The sequence below is a fragment of the Sycon ciliatum genome, chromosome 9 (genome assembly GCF_964019385.1).
Source record: "Sycon ciliatum chromosome 9, ocSycCili1.1, whole genome shotgun sequence".
Classification (NCBI taxonomy): Eukaryota; Metazoa; Porifera; class Calcarea; order Leucosolenida; family Sycettidae; genus Sycon; species Sycon ciliatum.
The window spans coordinates 17,398,841-17,416,781 of record NC_088651.1 but is presented as its reverse complement, the minus strand read 5'-3'; the positions used below and the strand labels follow the sequence as shown (position 1 = coordinate 17,416,781).

Genomic DNA, 17,941 nt, shown 5'->3' with positions numbered 1-17,941 from the left:
TAATACCCAATAGTTACAGTCCATTCATCGGATACAGTCCCGCTGGCTTTTGAAAGTCCGATTTGGGCCAAAATGAGGATCAAAAACCATACTCAAATATTGGTTTGGGATCTGCTTCTCCACACGTTTTGCCATGGCATACCTATTTTCATTTTGTAAAACCAGGCTGAATTTCTATTTCACTTTTCTGGCCTCAAATTTGGCAAGCAGTTTTTTCACGGGTCAAACAATGCCAAATGTGCTGTTGTTTTCACGATGTCTACACCTACGTGTGGGAGACACCAAAAAGTTAGGGTGCCAGTTTCAAATGAATGGACTGTTGTCCCCGAGCTAGGTCCGCTTGCCACCTTAAAACACCTCTCTGTGGATATCTGTGTGCTTTGTGTGACCAAACAAGCATGTCTCCACCGCCATTTCTCCTGTTCCTGTAAGAGTTGAAAGTGGGACGTGTCTAAACATTTCCCATTTAGCCTCTACAAAGTTTAACGGCCCAGCAATCACGCACCTGTCCTCTATTTCTCCTGTACAGACGAGAGAAGGAATAACATACGTGTAATGTGTTCTTGAGGTAACGATGGATTCTTTCTAGTTGAGATACAACTTATACAGTACGTCTTAACAGTCTTATTAATCGATTCATGGCTTCTTGACTACACTCACGATTCTTTACTACAAAGTGTCTGAGTGTAAGGGCAAAGGATGCAAAAGCTTGATCTAGCGATACTGACGACTGATGGTTTGCGCAAAGTCTGCCAAAATCTCAAGCTACCTTGGAATACTGGAGAACACCGCCCGGAAATACTGAGCAAAGCTGAGGGAGGTGGGACACGACAAGTTCTTCCCCAACCCTGGGGAAATGGAGCCAGCAGACGATACGCTATCTGGCCTCCAGATGGCTGTTTCGGACCTGAAAAGGCAAGTCGAGCTTTTAAAGGGTTTCATTCGCAATAGGGACCATTCGCACCACGCGTACGGATACGAAACGAAAGCTGATTCGTCACCTGGGTTCGAGGGCTCGTCAGATTCCCTGCGGAGATCTCGTTTTCACGAATGGAAGCCTCTTCATTCGGTGCACCCTCCGAATCCGTCAGGTACACATTTATTTGGCCAGGGACACATGTTTTGCCAGGTACACATTTTTTCCCTTGATTCACTGATCCATACACGTATGCGTTGTATACACCCGTACACCAAGCTGCTGGCCGTATTCGTAGTTGCCATGGACATTGCATGACGACTTGCGAAATCTGGATCTGTTTTCAACAAAACGATTACGAGGCGAATCAAACTTTCGTTTCGCATTCGATTCGTAGCAAATGCGAAAGGTCCCTAATAAACCTGAAGAAACAACGAATTGCCCTTCTTGCAAGCCAAGTGTTGTAGATGAAGACATCGCAAATGCCTTTCCTGAGCTAGCTGCAGGGGCGTCGGAACCGGTGCGGCAGGTGCGGCCAAAGCCGCACCAATAATTTTGGAATTTTTTTACATTTTCAACCTTGTTGATGGCTTGTCGACTCTTGTACAGGTACCATGTTTTACATCGACAATGCGGTGTGTCATCAGCATGCATATTCTTATTTCTCATATTATTCGGTAGCATTAAAAATATGGCCTTTTAGGCCCAATTTTTAAAAAAATCCAGGGGGAGGACCCCCGGACCCCCCTCTCACACTTTCGCCGCACCAATGTTAAACTGCTTCCCACGCCCCTGAGCTGCATTGGGTTCCCGACAACAAACACTTTCTGTACGAGATACACGCGTAGATCTACGGGGTTCATGCACACAGAAAAAAACCTATTCTCAGCTCGCCCCCAAACTGGGCCACTGGAGCGATCAGCATGACCAGCGACCTAACTGTGCCACCGGCTGAAACGTTAGCACTCCAGATTGCCAGCGCCAGCAGCGCAAACGGAATGAGGCCAGAGATGCCTGCATCCCAGCAGGCAGTCAGCGGAAGCACTAGTACTGGTGCCATCAGTAACACCGGGCCAAACGCGGCAACAGCAGTCATCGGACGAGATTTTCCGGAGGCTGAAACCCATACAACTTCCAACGTTCACAGGCAACAAGAACGCCTATCGTGCCTGGAGAGCAGCCTTCATGGCTTGTGTTGGGCAGACGAGCTCAAGTCCGGAGGTGAAGTCCTGCACCTGAAGCAGTATTTAGGTGGAGAGGTATTGGTCGCCATCGAGGGCCTAGTTTACTCGGCCCATGCCTACGAAGCCGCCGTAAACCGTTTAGACAGGAAATTTGGTGGCGAGCAGAGGCAGACAAACCTCCAAATTGAGGAAATAGAGTCGTTCCCCGCGCTCCGGACAGGCCGGCCTGGAGACCTGCAGAGATTTGCCGATTTGCTGGATATGCTGATAGTGAACATGGTGGATGCAGGCAAGGAATATGAGCTGGGCGATGGTCTTCTGTTCTGACAGCTGCAACACAAGCTGCCAATGCCCATGCTGACCCACCTTAACCGTTGGCGTCACAACAACACGAAACCCAGCAGTGTACCAACGCTGTTGGAATGGGTGACCCTCGAGGCAGAATTCGCTACTGGAGCAGCGGAGATGGCCCGCGGAGTCAGTTCTGCGGATGGTCATCATGCAGCGACACTGACGACTAAACCAGCTCCTGCAAGAAGTCGGCCAACGTTCGGTGGTAGCTCCGGAGCCCACGCGTTCTCATTCCTGGCCTCTGGTCAGAGCGCTGCCAAAATCCAGTGTGCGGTATGTGATGCACCCCATCACACATGGAGCTGTGGCATCTTCAAGAGCGAGTCTCCCAGCAGGCGGTGGGAAACAGCAAAGAAGAAAGGCCTCTGGTATAGGTGCCATGGCACTGGACATCGAGGGACATCCTGTACCAGAAACAGGAAGTGCGGTGTCAGTGGCCGCAGTCAGACACATCACCAGCTGCTTCATGATCGTCAAACGCAGCAGAAACGAAACCTGTCTGAAGCAGCGATGAGCAGTGATGCAGCATCCTCAAGCGCTCCCACAGCTTCAATCAGCACAAGAGGGGCAACAACACCTGCAAGAGAGCCAGCCTCTATTAATTGCTCCATCCAAGCATGCGGCATCACAGAAGGGGAGCCGGATCTGGGAGAAGATCGGCCGCGTGGAGTACCATCAGTCTCGTTACGCATCCTCCCGGTATCGCTTGCGCATGAAGGAATACGACTACAGGTTAACGCTATGTTGGACGATGGCAGCACTACCACCTACATAACCACTGCAGCTGCCGGCCAGTTGAGGGTGGCAGGAAGACCGCAGCAGATATCAGTTTCTGTTCTGAGTGGGTTGACGGAAACATTCGTCACGACGCCGGTCAATATCACAGTGGAAAGGGCTGACGGAACATTAACAGCGCTAACCATTGATAACATCGCAAGCAACTTGAAGGCCGTTGATTGGGCGAATGCGGCAGCGCAATGGGACCACCTGCGCGATGTTTCCTTCCCGGCTCTCACCGAGAAATCAGTTGACGTTCTAATTGGCAACGATCACTGTGAATTGCATTCTGCCTTTGAAGAAGTCAATGGCAAGCCAGGAGAACCACTAGCTCGCAGAACGCCGTTAGGTTGGACATGTATCGGAGCTGTATTGCACCATGATGATCGACCAACTCGCGCCAACAGCACCTACTGTGGCGTTCAGCTGAACCCGCTTTACAACTGCTTGCAACGGTTCTGGGAAGTTGATCAAGGCGGCATCAGCCCTGATCCCCCTCGAACATGAAAGACCGCAGTGTGAAGGCTGAAGTTGAGCAGTCAATGCGGCAACTCGACGGGGCTGGGTATGAGATTCGACTGCCATGGAATGAGCAGAAGTCGCAACTGCCCGGCAACTACAGCATGGCGTTGAAGAGGCTGCGCAACACGGAGAGCCGGCTGAACCGTGATCCGTCTATTGCAGAGGCATACAGCAGCACAATCGAACGGTATGAAGGCAAGGGCTACGTGAGGTGACTGGCGACAACAGTTTCAGCGGAAAAGGCATGGTACTTGCCACATTTCCCTGTCATCCCGATGAATAAGAGTACAACTAAAGTTCGACTGCTCTTTGACGCTGCCGCAAGGTGCGATGGAGTGGCCTTAAACGACTGCATAGAGCCGGGCCCTAAGCTGGAGCGAGAGCTATTGGATGTGCTGCTCAGCTATTGGATGTGCTGCTCAGATTTTGACGCAACCCCGTAGCCATCGTCTGTGATATTCGGGAGATGTATCTTCAGATTCGAATTCACCCCGAGGACCAACCGTACTTGAGTTTCTTGTGGCGACAACCGCAGAGTAATGCTCCACCAGACGTCTATCAGTTTGAGCAGCTGGTCTTTGGCCTGAATGTTTCTTCGTTTGTCGCCCATCTTGTGACGCAGGAACATGCATCAAAGTATCTGTCGACTCACCCGCTAGGCGCCAATGGTGTGTTGAAGTCCACATACATGGACGATACTCTTGATTCAGTAGCCAACGACAAACTGGCAGTGAAAATGTGCCAAGAGTTGTCACTGATCAGGGCTGCAGCCGGCATGAAGGCTCGGAAATGGCTGAGTAATTTGCCTGCGGTTCTAGCCGAGATACCCGCGGAGGACCGGCTGTCTGCACTGGAGCTCAATGATGGAAGCCTGCCAACGATGGAAGCACTCGGAGTCAGATGGGTAGCTCAACATGATGTGTTCCAATTCCAGCCTGCCTTCCAGGAAGTGAACAAGGTGACCGAACGCCAGGTGCTGAGTCAAATTGCCAAGCTGTTCAACCCGCTAGGATTTGTGGCACCATTTGTAACGTTCGGGAAGGTGGTAATTCAGGAGCTCTGGGCACTCAGCGTCGACTGGGACGACGAGGTGATATGGCCATTAGCCGACAACAGCTATCTGCCGTCAATATACCTCGTTGCCTGTTCCCTAGTGGGCCAGCCGGAGACGGCTCTATCCATGTTTGTGTGTTTGTAGATGTGTCAATGGTGGCGTATGGAGCTGTAGCGTACAGTCGGGACCTAAGCTCCTATTACACTGTACAGACTCGCCTGCTAGCTGCTAAGACCCGAGTTGCTCCACTCAAGGTAATTAGCATTCCACGATTGGAGCTTTTGGCTGCCATTCTCGGTTTGCATCTGGCCGAAACTGTGTGCCAAGTCCTGGAGTGGCCAATGTCCGAGGTGACCTTCTGGAGCGACAGCGCTGATGTTTTCTGGTGGATCAGAAGTCCAAGCCCTAATTTAAAGCCATTTGTAGCGCACCGTGTTGGAGAGATCCAGACGACGACACAGACGCAGCAATGGCGTCATGTGCAATCTGGACAGAATCCGGCTGACCTCGCATCTCGTGGCACTTCGGCTGCGGAGCTAAGTAGTTGTGCATTGTGGTGGTAGGGACCACCCTTCCTGCACAACAAACCAGCGCAGTGGCCAGTGGGACCCGCCTCATTCTCACACGAGGCCGACCAAGAGAGCAGGAAAGTGACGATGATTGCGAATTCCACTGCTAACGAGCAAGAAACCGCCACAGGTGACGGAAGGGGAGAAGGAAGACTTGTGCCACATCGTTTCTCCAGTTGGCTGCGATACAAAAGAGTTTGGGCTTGGGTAAACCGCTTCCTTGACAACTGTAGTCGTGCCGAGGAGCAAAGCGGGGAGCTGACCGTAGCGGAGCTAAGTGAGGCTGAGAACGACATCATCCTGGAAGCTCAACACGAAGAGTTCAAGGATGTTATTGAAGCAGGGCAGCAGCACAAACCCTTACCGGCCAAGTTGCATCTAGGAAAGCTGCAGCCTGTGATCGATGACGCTGGTCTTTTGAGAGCCTCTGGACGAACCCGACTGGCAGACAATTTGCCTTTCAATGTGTGCCATCCAATCGTATTGCCGCGCTGGCACCCTGTAACACGTCTCACCATGAAAGAGCACCATGAGATGCGGCATCACGGTGGAACGATCGAGACTCTTGCCGCGATAACCACCCACTACATGCCGTCGTCGCAAGCCAGTGGAGTAAGTGATGGCCCCCTTGCCTGCTATGTGGTTGAAAACTCCACTGCGCGCGTATGCCCGGTGTTCTGTGGACTATGGAGGGCCATTCTTGACCAAGCATGGTCGAGGACGAGTTCAACAGAAGCGATACCTCTGCCTGTTCACCTGTCTGCTCTGCCGTGCCGTCCACCTGAAGATGAGCTATGCGCTAGACACCGACTCATTTCTGAATGCATTCACGCGGATGGTCGGCCGACGCGGACTGCCGTTAGAGATGTTGTCCGATAATGGCACAAACTTCGTGGGAGCCAACAAGGAATTGCTAGCCCTTGTGCAAAAGCTCAACCAAGATGCCATCCAGCGTTCTCTGGCAAACCGTGGAGTGGTGTGGCATTTCAATCCGCCATTGGCCCCATACCATGGAGGAGGCTTCAAGCAATTGTTTTCTAACAGATTTCTTTTGATAGTCGTGAGCTGGTCCTTTGTGTGGTTTGGGTGTGTGCCGAGGCAGGAGCATGCCTCTACAGAACATTGACTAACCCCTCCCACCCAACCCCTACCCCCTCCCCCAACCTCAACCTTATGTAAATGAAATCTTCGTTGATTTGTTGCATCACTGTGTTGGTAGTGTTGCTATGCAAGCCAGTGAGGAACAGCAAGGTGAGAGCCGCTAGCTGCCCCCAGATAAAGCGGGACCTTGATGACAAATACCCAATGCTGAAGACAGCTAGCTGTATAGGCCACTTTGACGTTCTTTCTGTAGATCGACTATGTTTTTAGTAATGTAATTACGTTGTGCGGGACCTTTCTAATGAGTTTAAGACGCACACTATTGTGATGGCTTACCAAGTGTGGGTGGGTAATGGCAGGTTGTTGCAGTTGTGCACACACCGATTCCATGGCACTCTTTGCCCCCATCAGAATCGGCCGAACACTGCCTGGTGACTCGAGACTTGTCCATGCAGCGTTGCTTGTGGCACACGAGGTCCTTGTTAGCACCGCTGGCATCACAGAGTGTTCCGTCATTCACGAGCGATGGGTCGTCATGGCTTGTTGGTGGATCTGCGGACAAACCTTTGCATTCAAACAATTGGCCTTGGTCTTGTAATGTATAGATTCTGTATTGTGTATCACTACGGACTGGTAATAGTTTCTGACCTGGACGGCAAAACAAAGTACCACAGAGGGAATCTCCGGGTTTACAATCTGTAAACCTTCCTGCTGCTGCGGAGGAATTGTCCAATTTGAAACCACAGTTGCCAGCATTCATTCCAAGCGTGTTTATGCGGGTGAAGCAGCCCAGAATAGCTTGTCCTTGAGCTGAATCGTTCCAGGCCCTCTGACACTGGCTAGATAACGATTGGCAAACTCCACTCCAGCAGTATGCTTGACTATTGGAGCAAGGCCAGCCATTGCGCGCAGTCAGGTCCTCTGGACATGTGGCATTCTCGCCGTCGCAGTACTCTGGCACATCGCATTCGCTGGTGGCGGCGCGGCAGACGTGATCCCGGCGTGTCACGATGCGCTTGTTCAGGCAACACGGGTCCGTGTCCGCACACCCTGCATTAAACCAACACACACAACAACATTGGTCAGTATGCCAGAGAATGGCACAGCGGAAAGAAATCAGTCTCCGCACCTCCCGAAGAAGAACATTGCAGCATGCGGACAAAAGCCAAAGATTATTGATGTGTCAAGGTTGTGTCAATTGCCTTGAACCTTATTTGCAAGTAAAAGTGCACGGTACACTGTAGAGAGTGTGGTCACCCCGACATCCAGCGAAGAGCAGAACATTTCCTCTGTCTCCACTCGAATTCACTACTGTCACAATATTAAAGGCATTGAGAGATCCTATATTTTCTGTCATGTGCCCCTTAGCAGGTATGTTTTGTATTGTATTTCTATTTCTGTTGTCGTTGCTCTTTTTGTTTTTATTTTTCATTTCCCAAGTCCATTCAGCACGTGCGAATTTGTGGGTGGTTTACCACCGCTGACATTGACGCGTAAGTGCATAATAATAATAATATTTTCTGAAGTAGAAGTCGCACTTTAAAGGGGAAGTAAAGGCAAAAATCAAAATTTCACCAGTTGTCTTCGGGGTGCTGAGTCGAATGGTCTTGGTCCAAGAATAGGCCTTGACGGATTATGCTAGCATAATTTTTCGCATAATTCCTACCAAAATCGAATAATCGCATAATTCGAGGCTAATTGCATACGAATCGCATAAATTGGAATAATCCGCCTTTTCGCATCACATTCCATACAGTACATGTACATGTTCTACAAGTACAAGTAGATGCACCAGGAAGTCGGAGGTTTACGACTCCCTTGATAATATGCCCAGTCAACTACAATCAGTGACGTTCGTAGCTACATGTAGGTCGGACGGTGCGTTGACCCCGTTGAACTTTTGCTACTGCAGTACAACGCCCTCTACATAAAATTCCCCTGTTATTTTGCACAGAACCATCATGTACATTAGCAGCATATGTGAGCATAATGCGGCATAATATGATACCTTTTAGCATAAAAATAGCACAATTCGGGAATTTTTTCAGCAATGCGAAAAGCATAATTTCACGAAAATATTAGCATAATCCGTCAAGGCCTATCCAAGAAAGCTGAGACGCTCCGTTCGTACTTGAATCCCAATCGAACTCGCGCACTTCCAACAAAACTGGGTGACTGCGCCCTACTAAATGGGGATTTGTATGCAAAATGTCACTAAAAGCGCCATTTTGTTCTAATAAAAGCACGGATGACCGCGATTGGCCCATATGGTGTAGTCTTTTGGATGCTGAGTCGACTGGTTTTGGTCCGAAAAGGCTGCGATGCAGCGATTTTCCTTTATTCCCAATCGAACATGATTGCGGTCACGTGCTCCCGGGTGTCCAAATCACCTGGTCACCACGCCAGCAGGCGACAACTTTCACACCAAGGTTCAACTCGAGTGACAGGAATGCACCCAACAAAGGTCAAACAGGCTAATAAGTTTTACCCTGCAGGCACGGTGACCAGGTGACTGGTGTACGCAGGAGCATGTGACAACTTGTTCGACCATGTTCGATTGGGAATAAAGGAGGAACGCTGCATCGCAGCCTTGTCGGACCAAAACCAGTCAACTCAGCATCCAAAAGACTACAACATATGGGCCAATTGCGGTCATCCGTGCTTTTATAAGAACGAAATGGCGCTTTTAGTGACATTTTGCATACAAATCCCCATCTAGTAGGGCGCAGTCACCCAGTTTTGGTGGAAGTGCGCGAATTCAATTGGGATTCAAGTAGGAAGGGAGTGTCTTGGCTTTCACGGACCAAGACCATTCGACTCAGTACCCCGAACACTACAACTGGTGAAATTTTGATTTTTGCCTTAACTTCCCCTTTAAACATCAGTAATTCACCAAAAAACGTCAGTGCAACTTATTCTGTGATGGTGAAAATAACTGTGATAGACTGGGTAAATGTCTGCATCTCCCGACCAAAAAAATCTAGGTGCGCCATCTACTCTGCAAAATACGGTAAGTGTCCTTCAGGGGGAATACCCTGAGCTATGTGATAGATCAAGTGTCCTTCAAGGGGAATACCTTGAGCTATGTGATAGGTCAAGTGTCCTTCAAAGGGAATACCCTGAGTTAAGTGATAGGTCAAGTGTCCTTCAAGGGGAATACTCTGAGCTAAGTTATAGGTCACGCCAAGAGTACATAACCAAGAGTGTGAAACTCCTATCTTGAGCTGCGATGGGTTCACCCACGGCGGATTTTTTTTTATTGCGTCATTCTTGGGCAGAAGTATGATGAAGTGGGTTTGCTTTACTGTGCTTGTTTTGTAGATATGGTGAGAGTTCGTCATGTTCAAGACACATCGATCTTAATTCTATCGCCCGTTGTTCTGCTTCGACTACCGTAGCTGTGATGTACAAATTCGTCGTACTTTGATCTCTGGCTACGCATGATGGCATCAACGAGCCAAACAGCCGCCAAAGAGTGATGTCATAACAAAATTCCGTCGTGGGCTGGGGGATCGTCGAGTTGCACACTCTTGGTTATGTACTCTTGGTCACGCACATAGCAACGACTTCAATCCCCTGACCAAAAGGCAGAAATCCTTTTGTCGTACTAGTTTCTGGGGCGGTGCTTTCTTGCAGGTTTGCCGAGTAAGTGGCCTAGTATTCTTCTCGTGTGCTCTAGACTGCAGTCGTAAGTCAGTCAAGTGTCAGTCAACCAGCAGGAAGCGTGAACTCCGACCTTTGGAGCAGGCGTCTTCCTCTAAAATCAAATGAACAAGGACAATGGATTTAAATTTTTTTTACGAGAAACCGCTTTCAAGCTGATGTTGATGAGCATGAAGTGCGTCCTTTTTCTCAGCATTATCAATAATTAATAACCGCAATCAATAAAACTAGCTGAACCGACATTTGTGTGTACAGAAAGATAGTATAATAGGGTTGAAATTGCTCAAGTAACGTGTCGTGTTTAGTGCGGCCAAGCTTGGCCGTTAATGTTCTAGGTGTAATGTACTGCTGTTATGTGTTATCACGTTGTCTTTCCTTCCTTTCTCCTTTGTTCATTTCTCGCTTTGATTGTTAAAATTCACACTTGTAAATTTCACTGTTGTGGCTCTTAGTGTTATGTCTCTAACTTAGATTTTCTATAATAGTTCAATTTTTGTTTCAGTGTCCTTTAGTACAACGACGATTCCTGATGAGTGTTGTACGAAAACTTGTTTGAATCCATATTTTTTCCGTACACCATTTCTTCATATTTTCATCGTTTTATTGCACATCGTCTCCACCGTTTTTTACATTGCATGAATAAAGTATACAAATGTCGGTTCAGCTAGTTTTATTGATTGCGGTTATCAAATTGTTGTCTCCTCGCCATGTGTTTAAATAATTAATATTAATTATATATATATTATCTTACCCTTGCATCCAATCATCAACAGAGGACTGAAGAGAAGCAAGCAGCCAATCAGGACACCTTCACACCAGCACAAACAAGAAGAAATTGGGAAAATTACAATGGACTTCTATATCAACTAGAGTCACGTGATTGAGAATATTGGCAACTAGTTATCAAATTTCCAAAATATTGAACAAATGGGCCATCCAAAGCAAAAACAGACCTAAGGGGTCAAATTTTAGAAAATTGTTTTTTGATTGGAATTTGTTTATATGGACATAGTGAACGTCTGTACAAAATTTCAGACTGATACGACACATAAATCATGCTTAAAATCACTTTATTATGTCTTGGGGTCCATATTATACTATCGCAAACAGTATTTTCGTCTTTCACTGTCGTTTGTTCCACATATACGATGTTTTCTAAGCCCAGGTTGTTTCTTTGCCTTGGCTAAGGTAGGGCAGTACTTCCTTGTTGAGGTAGGAGCAGCGCTGTTGTCACGGTCCACTGGTCGCAAGGTTGGCAGGGCGACAAGCTGGAACGCCAGCATTGGCTTTCAATAAGTTTTTCTTAAATTCAGGACCATCGCTGATCTCGCGCATCCACACTGTTCCCACATTGCACATACATCTATTTGCGGCTTTATAAACTCCACATAAGAGCACTGATTGACCCAAATCCTTCTGAAAACTTCATAGGACACATCATCATCTTCCTCACACGCTGCATAACACTTGTACACAAGGAGCTTGGACAGTGATGCTGGCAGATATGTTGGGGCTACTCCTGCTCTGCCCCCATGGTGCAGCTGGCTGTGGCATTCAATGGACGGATGCATACTTCCTAATGAAGGTCACAACACGCTCAGCAACATCCGCAGGAGTCACATTCACAGGCGATTTGCCAGCCAAGCCACGCAAGGGTGGTTTTGTTTTTGCATCTTCCACAATGCCCTGTAGCGACTTCAGCATGTAAGGACTGAGACCAAACCCATCGAGTGCCACAGACTGACAAACCTGAGATCCCAGCAGTGAATACGAATAGTGGTGTCGCGTGAAGGCAGGTTCAGAGCGAAGCGCAGTTGTCAGTACGCCCGCGATGAAAACCTTTTTGCTTTCTTTTTCAGCTGCTTCGCGCTGAACTTCTGTAGCTGCTTTGCGCTGAACATAAGCTCTTCCAGCAGCTTGGGCGACAGCGATTCATAGTGGTTCTTGCCCTTACAGCTGCAGCCGGATGATTAAATATTTTCAGGTCTCGAATATCTGCAGCGATTAGGGCAAGCTCTTGATCTGCTGATCCCTGCCCTGTCGCGCCGGCGCCGTCATCGCTGTCAGAAGCAGCGGAAAGTTCGCTGTCTACAGACTCACTGGAATCGCCAATGAGGGCTTCTCCGTAGTCGACGCGTTTTTTTCTGTAACTCGATGCTGCTATCGCTGTCAGATGAGCCATCTGAGTGCTCCTCCACGGAAACTGCCTGCTGTACGGAGCTCGACTCGCCTGACTCGGAAATTTGATAGTAGCTCGCGTCAAGTGGTTCAAGTGCATTTCGCTCTTCCGCAGCCAGCCCAATGGGCTCCAAACTACGACGACGACTCATTCTGCATGTGCACTACACTCGATCCAACTATCTTGTGAGCTTTCCTCAAGATCATCGTCTTCAAAAGCAGTCGCCCACTCGCTTTCTTGTCGACGACAAGGATGTAGTCGAAACAAAAACAATCTGATCACTTCCAAGCCGCGCACGCTTTTCCAAAAAGTTACGTCACCTTTGAACCGTCATAACTTGATAATTGATATCAAGGTCCTTAGGTCGTTTTCTGCTTTGGACGGCCCAAATCTCGATTTCCATGGCCGAGACTTGGCATTTTGGGGTCCTGAAACTGGCCATGCCTCTTCAGAAGCCTGAAATACTGATAATAATGCAAACTTTTAGGATTTCCTAATTTTTGACATTTCCTTTATCAACTTATTTTCGGCATGGCTACCAATTTTTTTACAGTAGCAGAGCGGAAAATATGAGTGAAGTCTCGACAATCCCTGGTTTGATGTTTGATGGCATGCTGCCGGAGCAGGGCAAATCGACAAATAAATGTAATGCAGGCAACTGCAACCTGTTGTGGAGTGTTGCTGGCGAACTAGTCATGCTGGTGTTTGAATGCATCATGTCGTCTCATCAGGTCAAAAAAGTCAGAGGTCAAATGGGCAATCATGCCCAATGTTATGATGACGATGGAAAGGGAGAAAAGATCTAAGAACAAGAATAGAGAACCTGGAAAAGTGAAGTGAAGAAAACAGTGAGCCTAAGAATTTCTCAGGTTAAGGATCATCTTAGCATTGGCCATGAAAGTGAACTTTCAATGCAAATGTGAATTGAAATAATGGTAGGGCAGGACAAGCAGAGGGGAACACCAGGCTGCGATATCCCGAAGTACATGGATTGTGTATTTGTTTTACGTAGTGTATTGAACCGACTACTACCATGATATTTGTAGTGCGGTAAAACCTGGGGTAAGCGGCCTCTGGGTTTACTTGTGGTGTGTTCCCACGGTGGATGCAACTCGGCTTCCAGCTGAGTTTCACGCGAACCGTGAAAAATTTTCAATTTTTTTAATGAGCAAGTAGGAAATGTAAAATCGAAGAAGAAAACAGATGGGAACGAGTTATGAAGCAACTATCCACGAATGCAACAAGATAATAAGCGGTGAGTATGTGCGATAACAGGGCACAACACTGACAGGCTACTGAGACATTTTAATAATTATACCGCTTGCAGGTCTTTATTTCTTTACATTCCCTCATAACAAATTGTGTCTTTCCCTCGAACCAGTGAATATTATCATTTCCTTCATCTTTCTGTGAGAACCGAGCCTATGGGACGGTGAGAAGGCAATCATGCATGTGCAGTTGGTGAAGTAAAATAAAAGTCAACAACAGCAACAACAACAATCTTACCTTCTCACAAATTTATCTCTTATTGGCGATGGTGCCATCGTGAGAATAAAGAATTCAAATTCAAACAACAACAACAACATTCAGCGACCAAAGTCCTAGCTTTTACACATCTCCAGCCCGCAAACCAACCACATCATCATTTTTAACTGGTCTCGTCATCGTCCTGTAAAAGTCTGCAATCTTTGTTGCCTTGGGACTTAGCTGGTGCACATTTCAGCAGCGCTCACCTTCCCCTCGTTGGTCCCACCCAATCTTGAACCTTCCAAGTTGGAAGGCTGTTGGTTTGCGCACTGGATATGTGTTAGAGCTAGGTCTTAGGTCGTTGAATGCCTCTGTAGCCTGTCATTTTGTGCCCTTTTATGGCACGTACTGACCGCTTATTATTTTGTTACATTCGTGGAAAATAATAATAATAATAATATAATAATAATATTTCTCATCTACGTTCCAAATGGAACTCACGACGATTGAGCAACAAAAAGCACCTAGGCAGAGAGTGAAAAGAAAAGAAATATTATTTATTAACGAAAACAATCGCGGTGTAGATTTCACATGAGTTCCAATACACCACATCAGCCAAGCTCTTTCCTAATAAGAAATCTCTATGTATGTAGTATATATATACATCACAGTCAGTTACATTCGTGGATAGTTGCTTCATAACTCGTTGCCATGTGTTTTCTTCTTCTATTTACATTAAAATAATAATTATTAATTTGAAATCACCACACAAGGCTCTTCAGGCTCGTAACAACTGACATGGACCTACCTTTAGAGTTGCTTAAAGTGGCCATGTTGGTATCGTTTAATATGAAAGAACCTCGAGAATGGTGAAGAAACCCTGAGGCAATCCAGAAATCGCACATGGATGTTAAGAGTATACCCATGCACACACTGGCACAAGCCACCCACGTGCACCCAGCAACCCGCACAAATACACAAATACACACATGCACCCAGAAACCCGCACACCCACACAAATACACACATGCACACACACATACTGGGTCCGGCTCATCGCAATTGTCGCTTATCTCCCACCCACTTTTTGTCAGGTCAAACCCAGTCCAATCACGGTATCTAACTTACTTTTGCTTGGGAGGTTGTGATGGCAAGATCAAAGGAGGCACCAAAGAAAAATGATCGCGACTAGCGCTTTGAATCGCGATGTGTTCGACTTTTTTGGGAAGTGTGAATCTGGCCATTCACTGTCTGTGTTGCCAAAAGCCAAGCGCAGCGACCCGAAGATCGGAACTGTGGTAGGGGCAACTGACATCCTGGAGAGCGTGACAGGCACGTGTGCACGGCAGAGGAGTATGAGCCGCATGAGCGTCATGATGAAGAAGAAAGGTGTTTTTGATGCGATGCGCCCGGCGGACGGTTATTGCTCCTTGCTTGGTGGACTTGCAGCAGCATTACAAGTATCGTGGTCAGCGTATCCAGCAGAGCGTATGACAGCTGTCTGGAGAAGCCTGTATGCCTCGAAGGCTTTGTTGAACACACTGTGTCGACACACGAGTCACACTGCCCATGGTTCCTTCAAGCACCGAAGTGACAGCCACAACTGTTCCTTTCTCATTGCTGCCATACGACAGCCTGAGAAGGCAAGAGATACTCCAGTCAACACCAGCAGCTAGACAACAGCAAATGTCAGCTCGTGTAACGGCGCGGCAGCTCTAGTGATGCAGAGTTGAATGAACTCTGGACCTGTAAAAGTGTGAGTGCAAGAACGAGCTCCTTCGCGGATTTATTTCGTGTATTTTGCTTTCTTTGCTTCCTTTCTTCGACTCGCTTCACCTGATTCCAGCGCTGAAATTTTTTTCTTGTGGCGGAGAGTATTCTTGTATCATGCTTCCTCACTATGCCTACTGGAAATTTCACAGAGCGGTAAAAAAATCCTGTTCTTAGTGGCGATAGATAAGCAACAATTGCGATGAGCCAGACCAAGTACACACACATGCACACATACATGTACAAACATGCACACACACACACACACACACACACACACACACACACACACACACACACACACACACACATACGCGTACTTGCGATGTGTGTCTCTTTGAAAGGGAAGGGAAATACTCAAAAAAGAAATCTTGCAAAAATGACGCGAATTGCTATTGAACGGCCAGATTAAATGATGGCTATCAACAAGATGAACTATGCCATCATTGCAATACAGTGAATCCACACATGTCAACTTATAGGTAACCGCAGTGTTTTCTTTTCAACCCCACGCTGATGCGATAATGGCTAAACATAATTAGAGTTTTGGTGTCGCAGTAATGTAGTTAGTAGGGACCATTCGCATTTGCTACGAATCAAATGCAAAACGAAAGTTTGATCGGAGTTAGTTAGCAAGTGCAGGCATGAAAATAAGTACTACCTTTCAAAATTCTCACCATCAGCCGTCACATAACCTTCTCACCACTCGCAGTCGCAGGTGACGTGCTGCTCATAATTACCCCATTGTCCTTCTTCTTGCCTCCCTCAGAAGACCATGTGGTTGCATGAGCCTAGGCCTAAAGTGTATTCTTTTTTTGTCCCTATTTTTGCACCCCATCAACCAACTCCTGCATTTTTACAATTAAACTATCAGCCCGGATCATCCATTCGCGCTATGATCCAAGCTTGCAGCCTATACCAATCTTATCTTCTGAAAATCGTAGTCAAGTTGGTGTCTGATGATCGGTTAAAACCGTGAAACTCAGAGTTACAGAAGAAACGCTTTTCGTCCCTCTCAAGTGTGTGTACTGGGCTCTGCACCTTGGTGTATTGAGCACTCTCACGAGCAACCACAACTCCCTCCGAGTTTGTGTGTATATGTAGGTGTGTATACACATGTTTATATAATTGTGTGTGTGTGTGTGTGCGTTTGTGTGTGTGTGTGTGTGTGTGTGTGTGTGTGTGTGTGTGTGTGTGTGTGTGTGTGTGTGTGTGTGTGTGTGTGTGTGCATGTGTGTATCATTTGTTTTTGTGGGTATGTGTGTTTGTAGGGGTTAGACTGGGGCGTTCTTATTTTGTTGGGCAACCTCGCTGTGCTCTTACAAGGTATTCGTACTATGTAATACTTATAATTATATCCCATAAGGTGCCGGAAAACCAACACCGCCGTTCGCCTGCGTGCGTGTGTGTGCGTGTATGTGTACGTGTGCGTGTGTGGCTTCGAGTTCTCTCTACTCTCTTCTCTTTTCCTGTGGTTGTCTCCCACTCCTGGACCGGCATGACCCATAATTGTTCCTGTTTTTGTTCCTGTTTTTGTTCCTGTTGTTCTTTCTATGTAAGTACATGCACGTGTCTAAAGTGTCCTGCCGCTGCTCCGGACATTGGCCGTGACCACCATTATTATCACCTCCTTTTCTCCTTTCTGTTTTCATTTCTTCTCGAATTGACCACGATTTACAATCCCTTTGTCCTTCTTCTCCCTCATATCTTTTATCTTTTTTTACCAATTGCAAGATCCTTTTTAAAAATTTCTTTCCCATGCCTGGGTTAGTTGGGCCCCATTCGCTACCCTGACAATGTACATGAACAGTCCGTTCGGTTTGCGAATTCAAATGAACACAACCCAACCCCCATCATTACTCGTTAGTATAAGAACTTGTAAAGACTCACACCGTTTGGTTCAGCGACAACTCCAGATCGGTAGGAATTCGGTTCAGTTCCGGACTAGATATGAGGCAACACTATCACGCGATCCAATAGGTATTTACTGGAACTGCACGGACACCTGACGCAAAACACGCTTACACTCCACGAAAAGCTCCTTCAGATCTGACTCGATCCTCTATTCCTAATCTCTTATAATTCTGACAGCTAGAAAGTAGTACTTCAATTCCTGCTTGACCATGATGTGTTACATGTTTACCTGTAGCAAGAGTACATGTCATGCACTACTACCGTAAAATCCCGCCAGAGCGCCCCGTACTGCACTGCAGACGGGTGCCCGGCCCCGTTGGAAATGCACGCAACAGTGCCCACCCTCCTGACCAGGGATCGCACAAACCCTGCGTTTTGTCGGGTCTGTCCGACTCCTGGCTCTTGACCTTTGGTCGGTGTACGAGATGCACGAACAGTTTTCGTAGGCAGTCGATGCGCCAAGTTTGAAAAAGC

General features: G+C 47.3%; 1 protein-coding gene across 1 annotated transcript in view; it reads right to left on the bottom strand.

Moving 5' to 3' along the window:
* Positions 1-17,601, bottom strand: part of LOC135824304 (disintegrin and metalloproteinase domain-containing protein 9-like) — a 30,452-nt gene extending 12,851 nt beyond the window's left edge. The window contains exons 1-4 of the mRNA XM_065337036.1: positions 17,444-17,601; positions 14,592-14,663; positions 10,889-10,945; positions 6,811-7,524 (exon numbers count right to left, since the gene is read on the bottom strand). Coding sequence (XP_065193108.1) covers positions 6,811-7,524; positions 10,889-10,945; positions 14,592-14,616 — 796 coding nt within the window. The 5' untranslated portion in view covers positions 14,617-14,663; positions 17,444-17,601. The remainder of the gene's footprint in view (positions 1-6,810; positions 7,525-10,888; positions 10,946-14,591; positions 14,664-17,443) is intronic.
* Between the last annotated feature and the right edge of the window lie 340 nt (positions 17,602-17,941).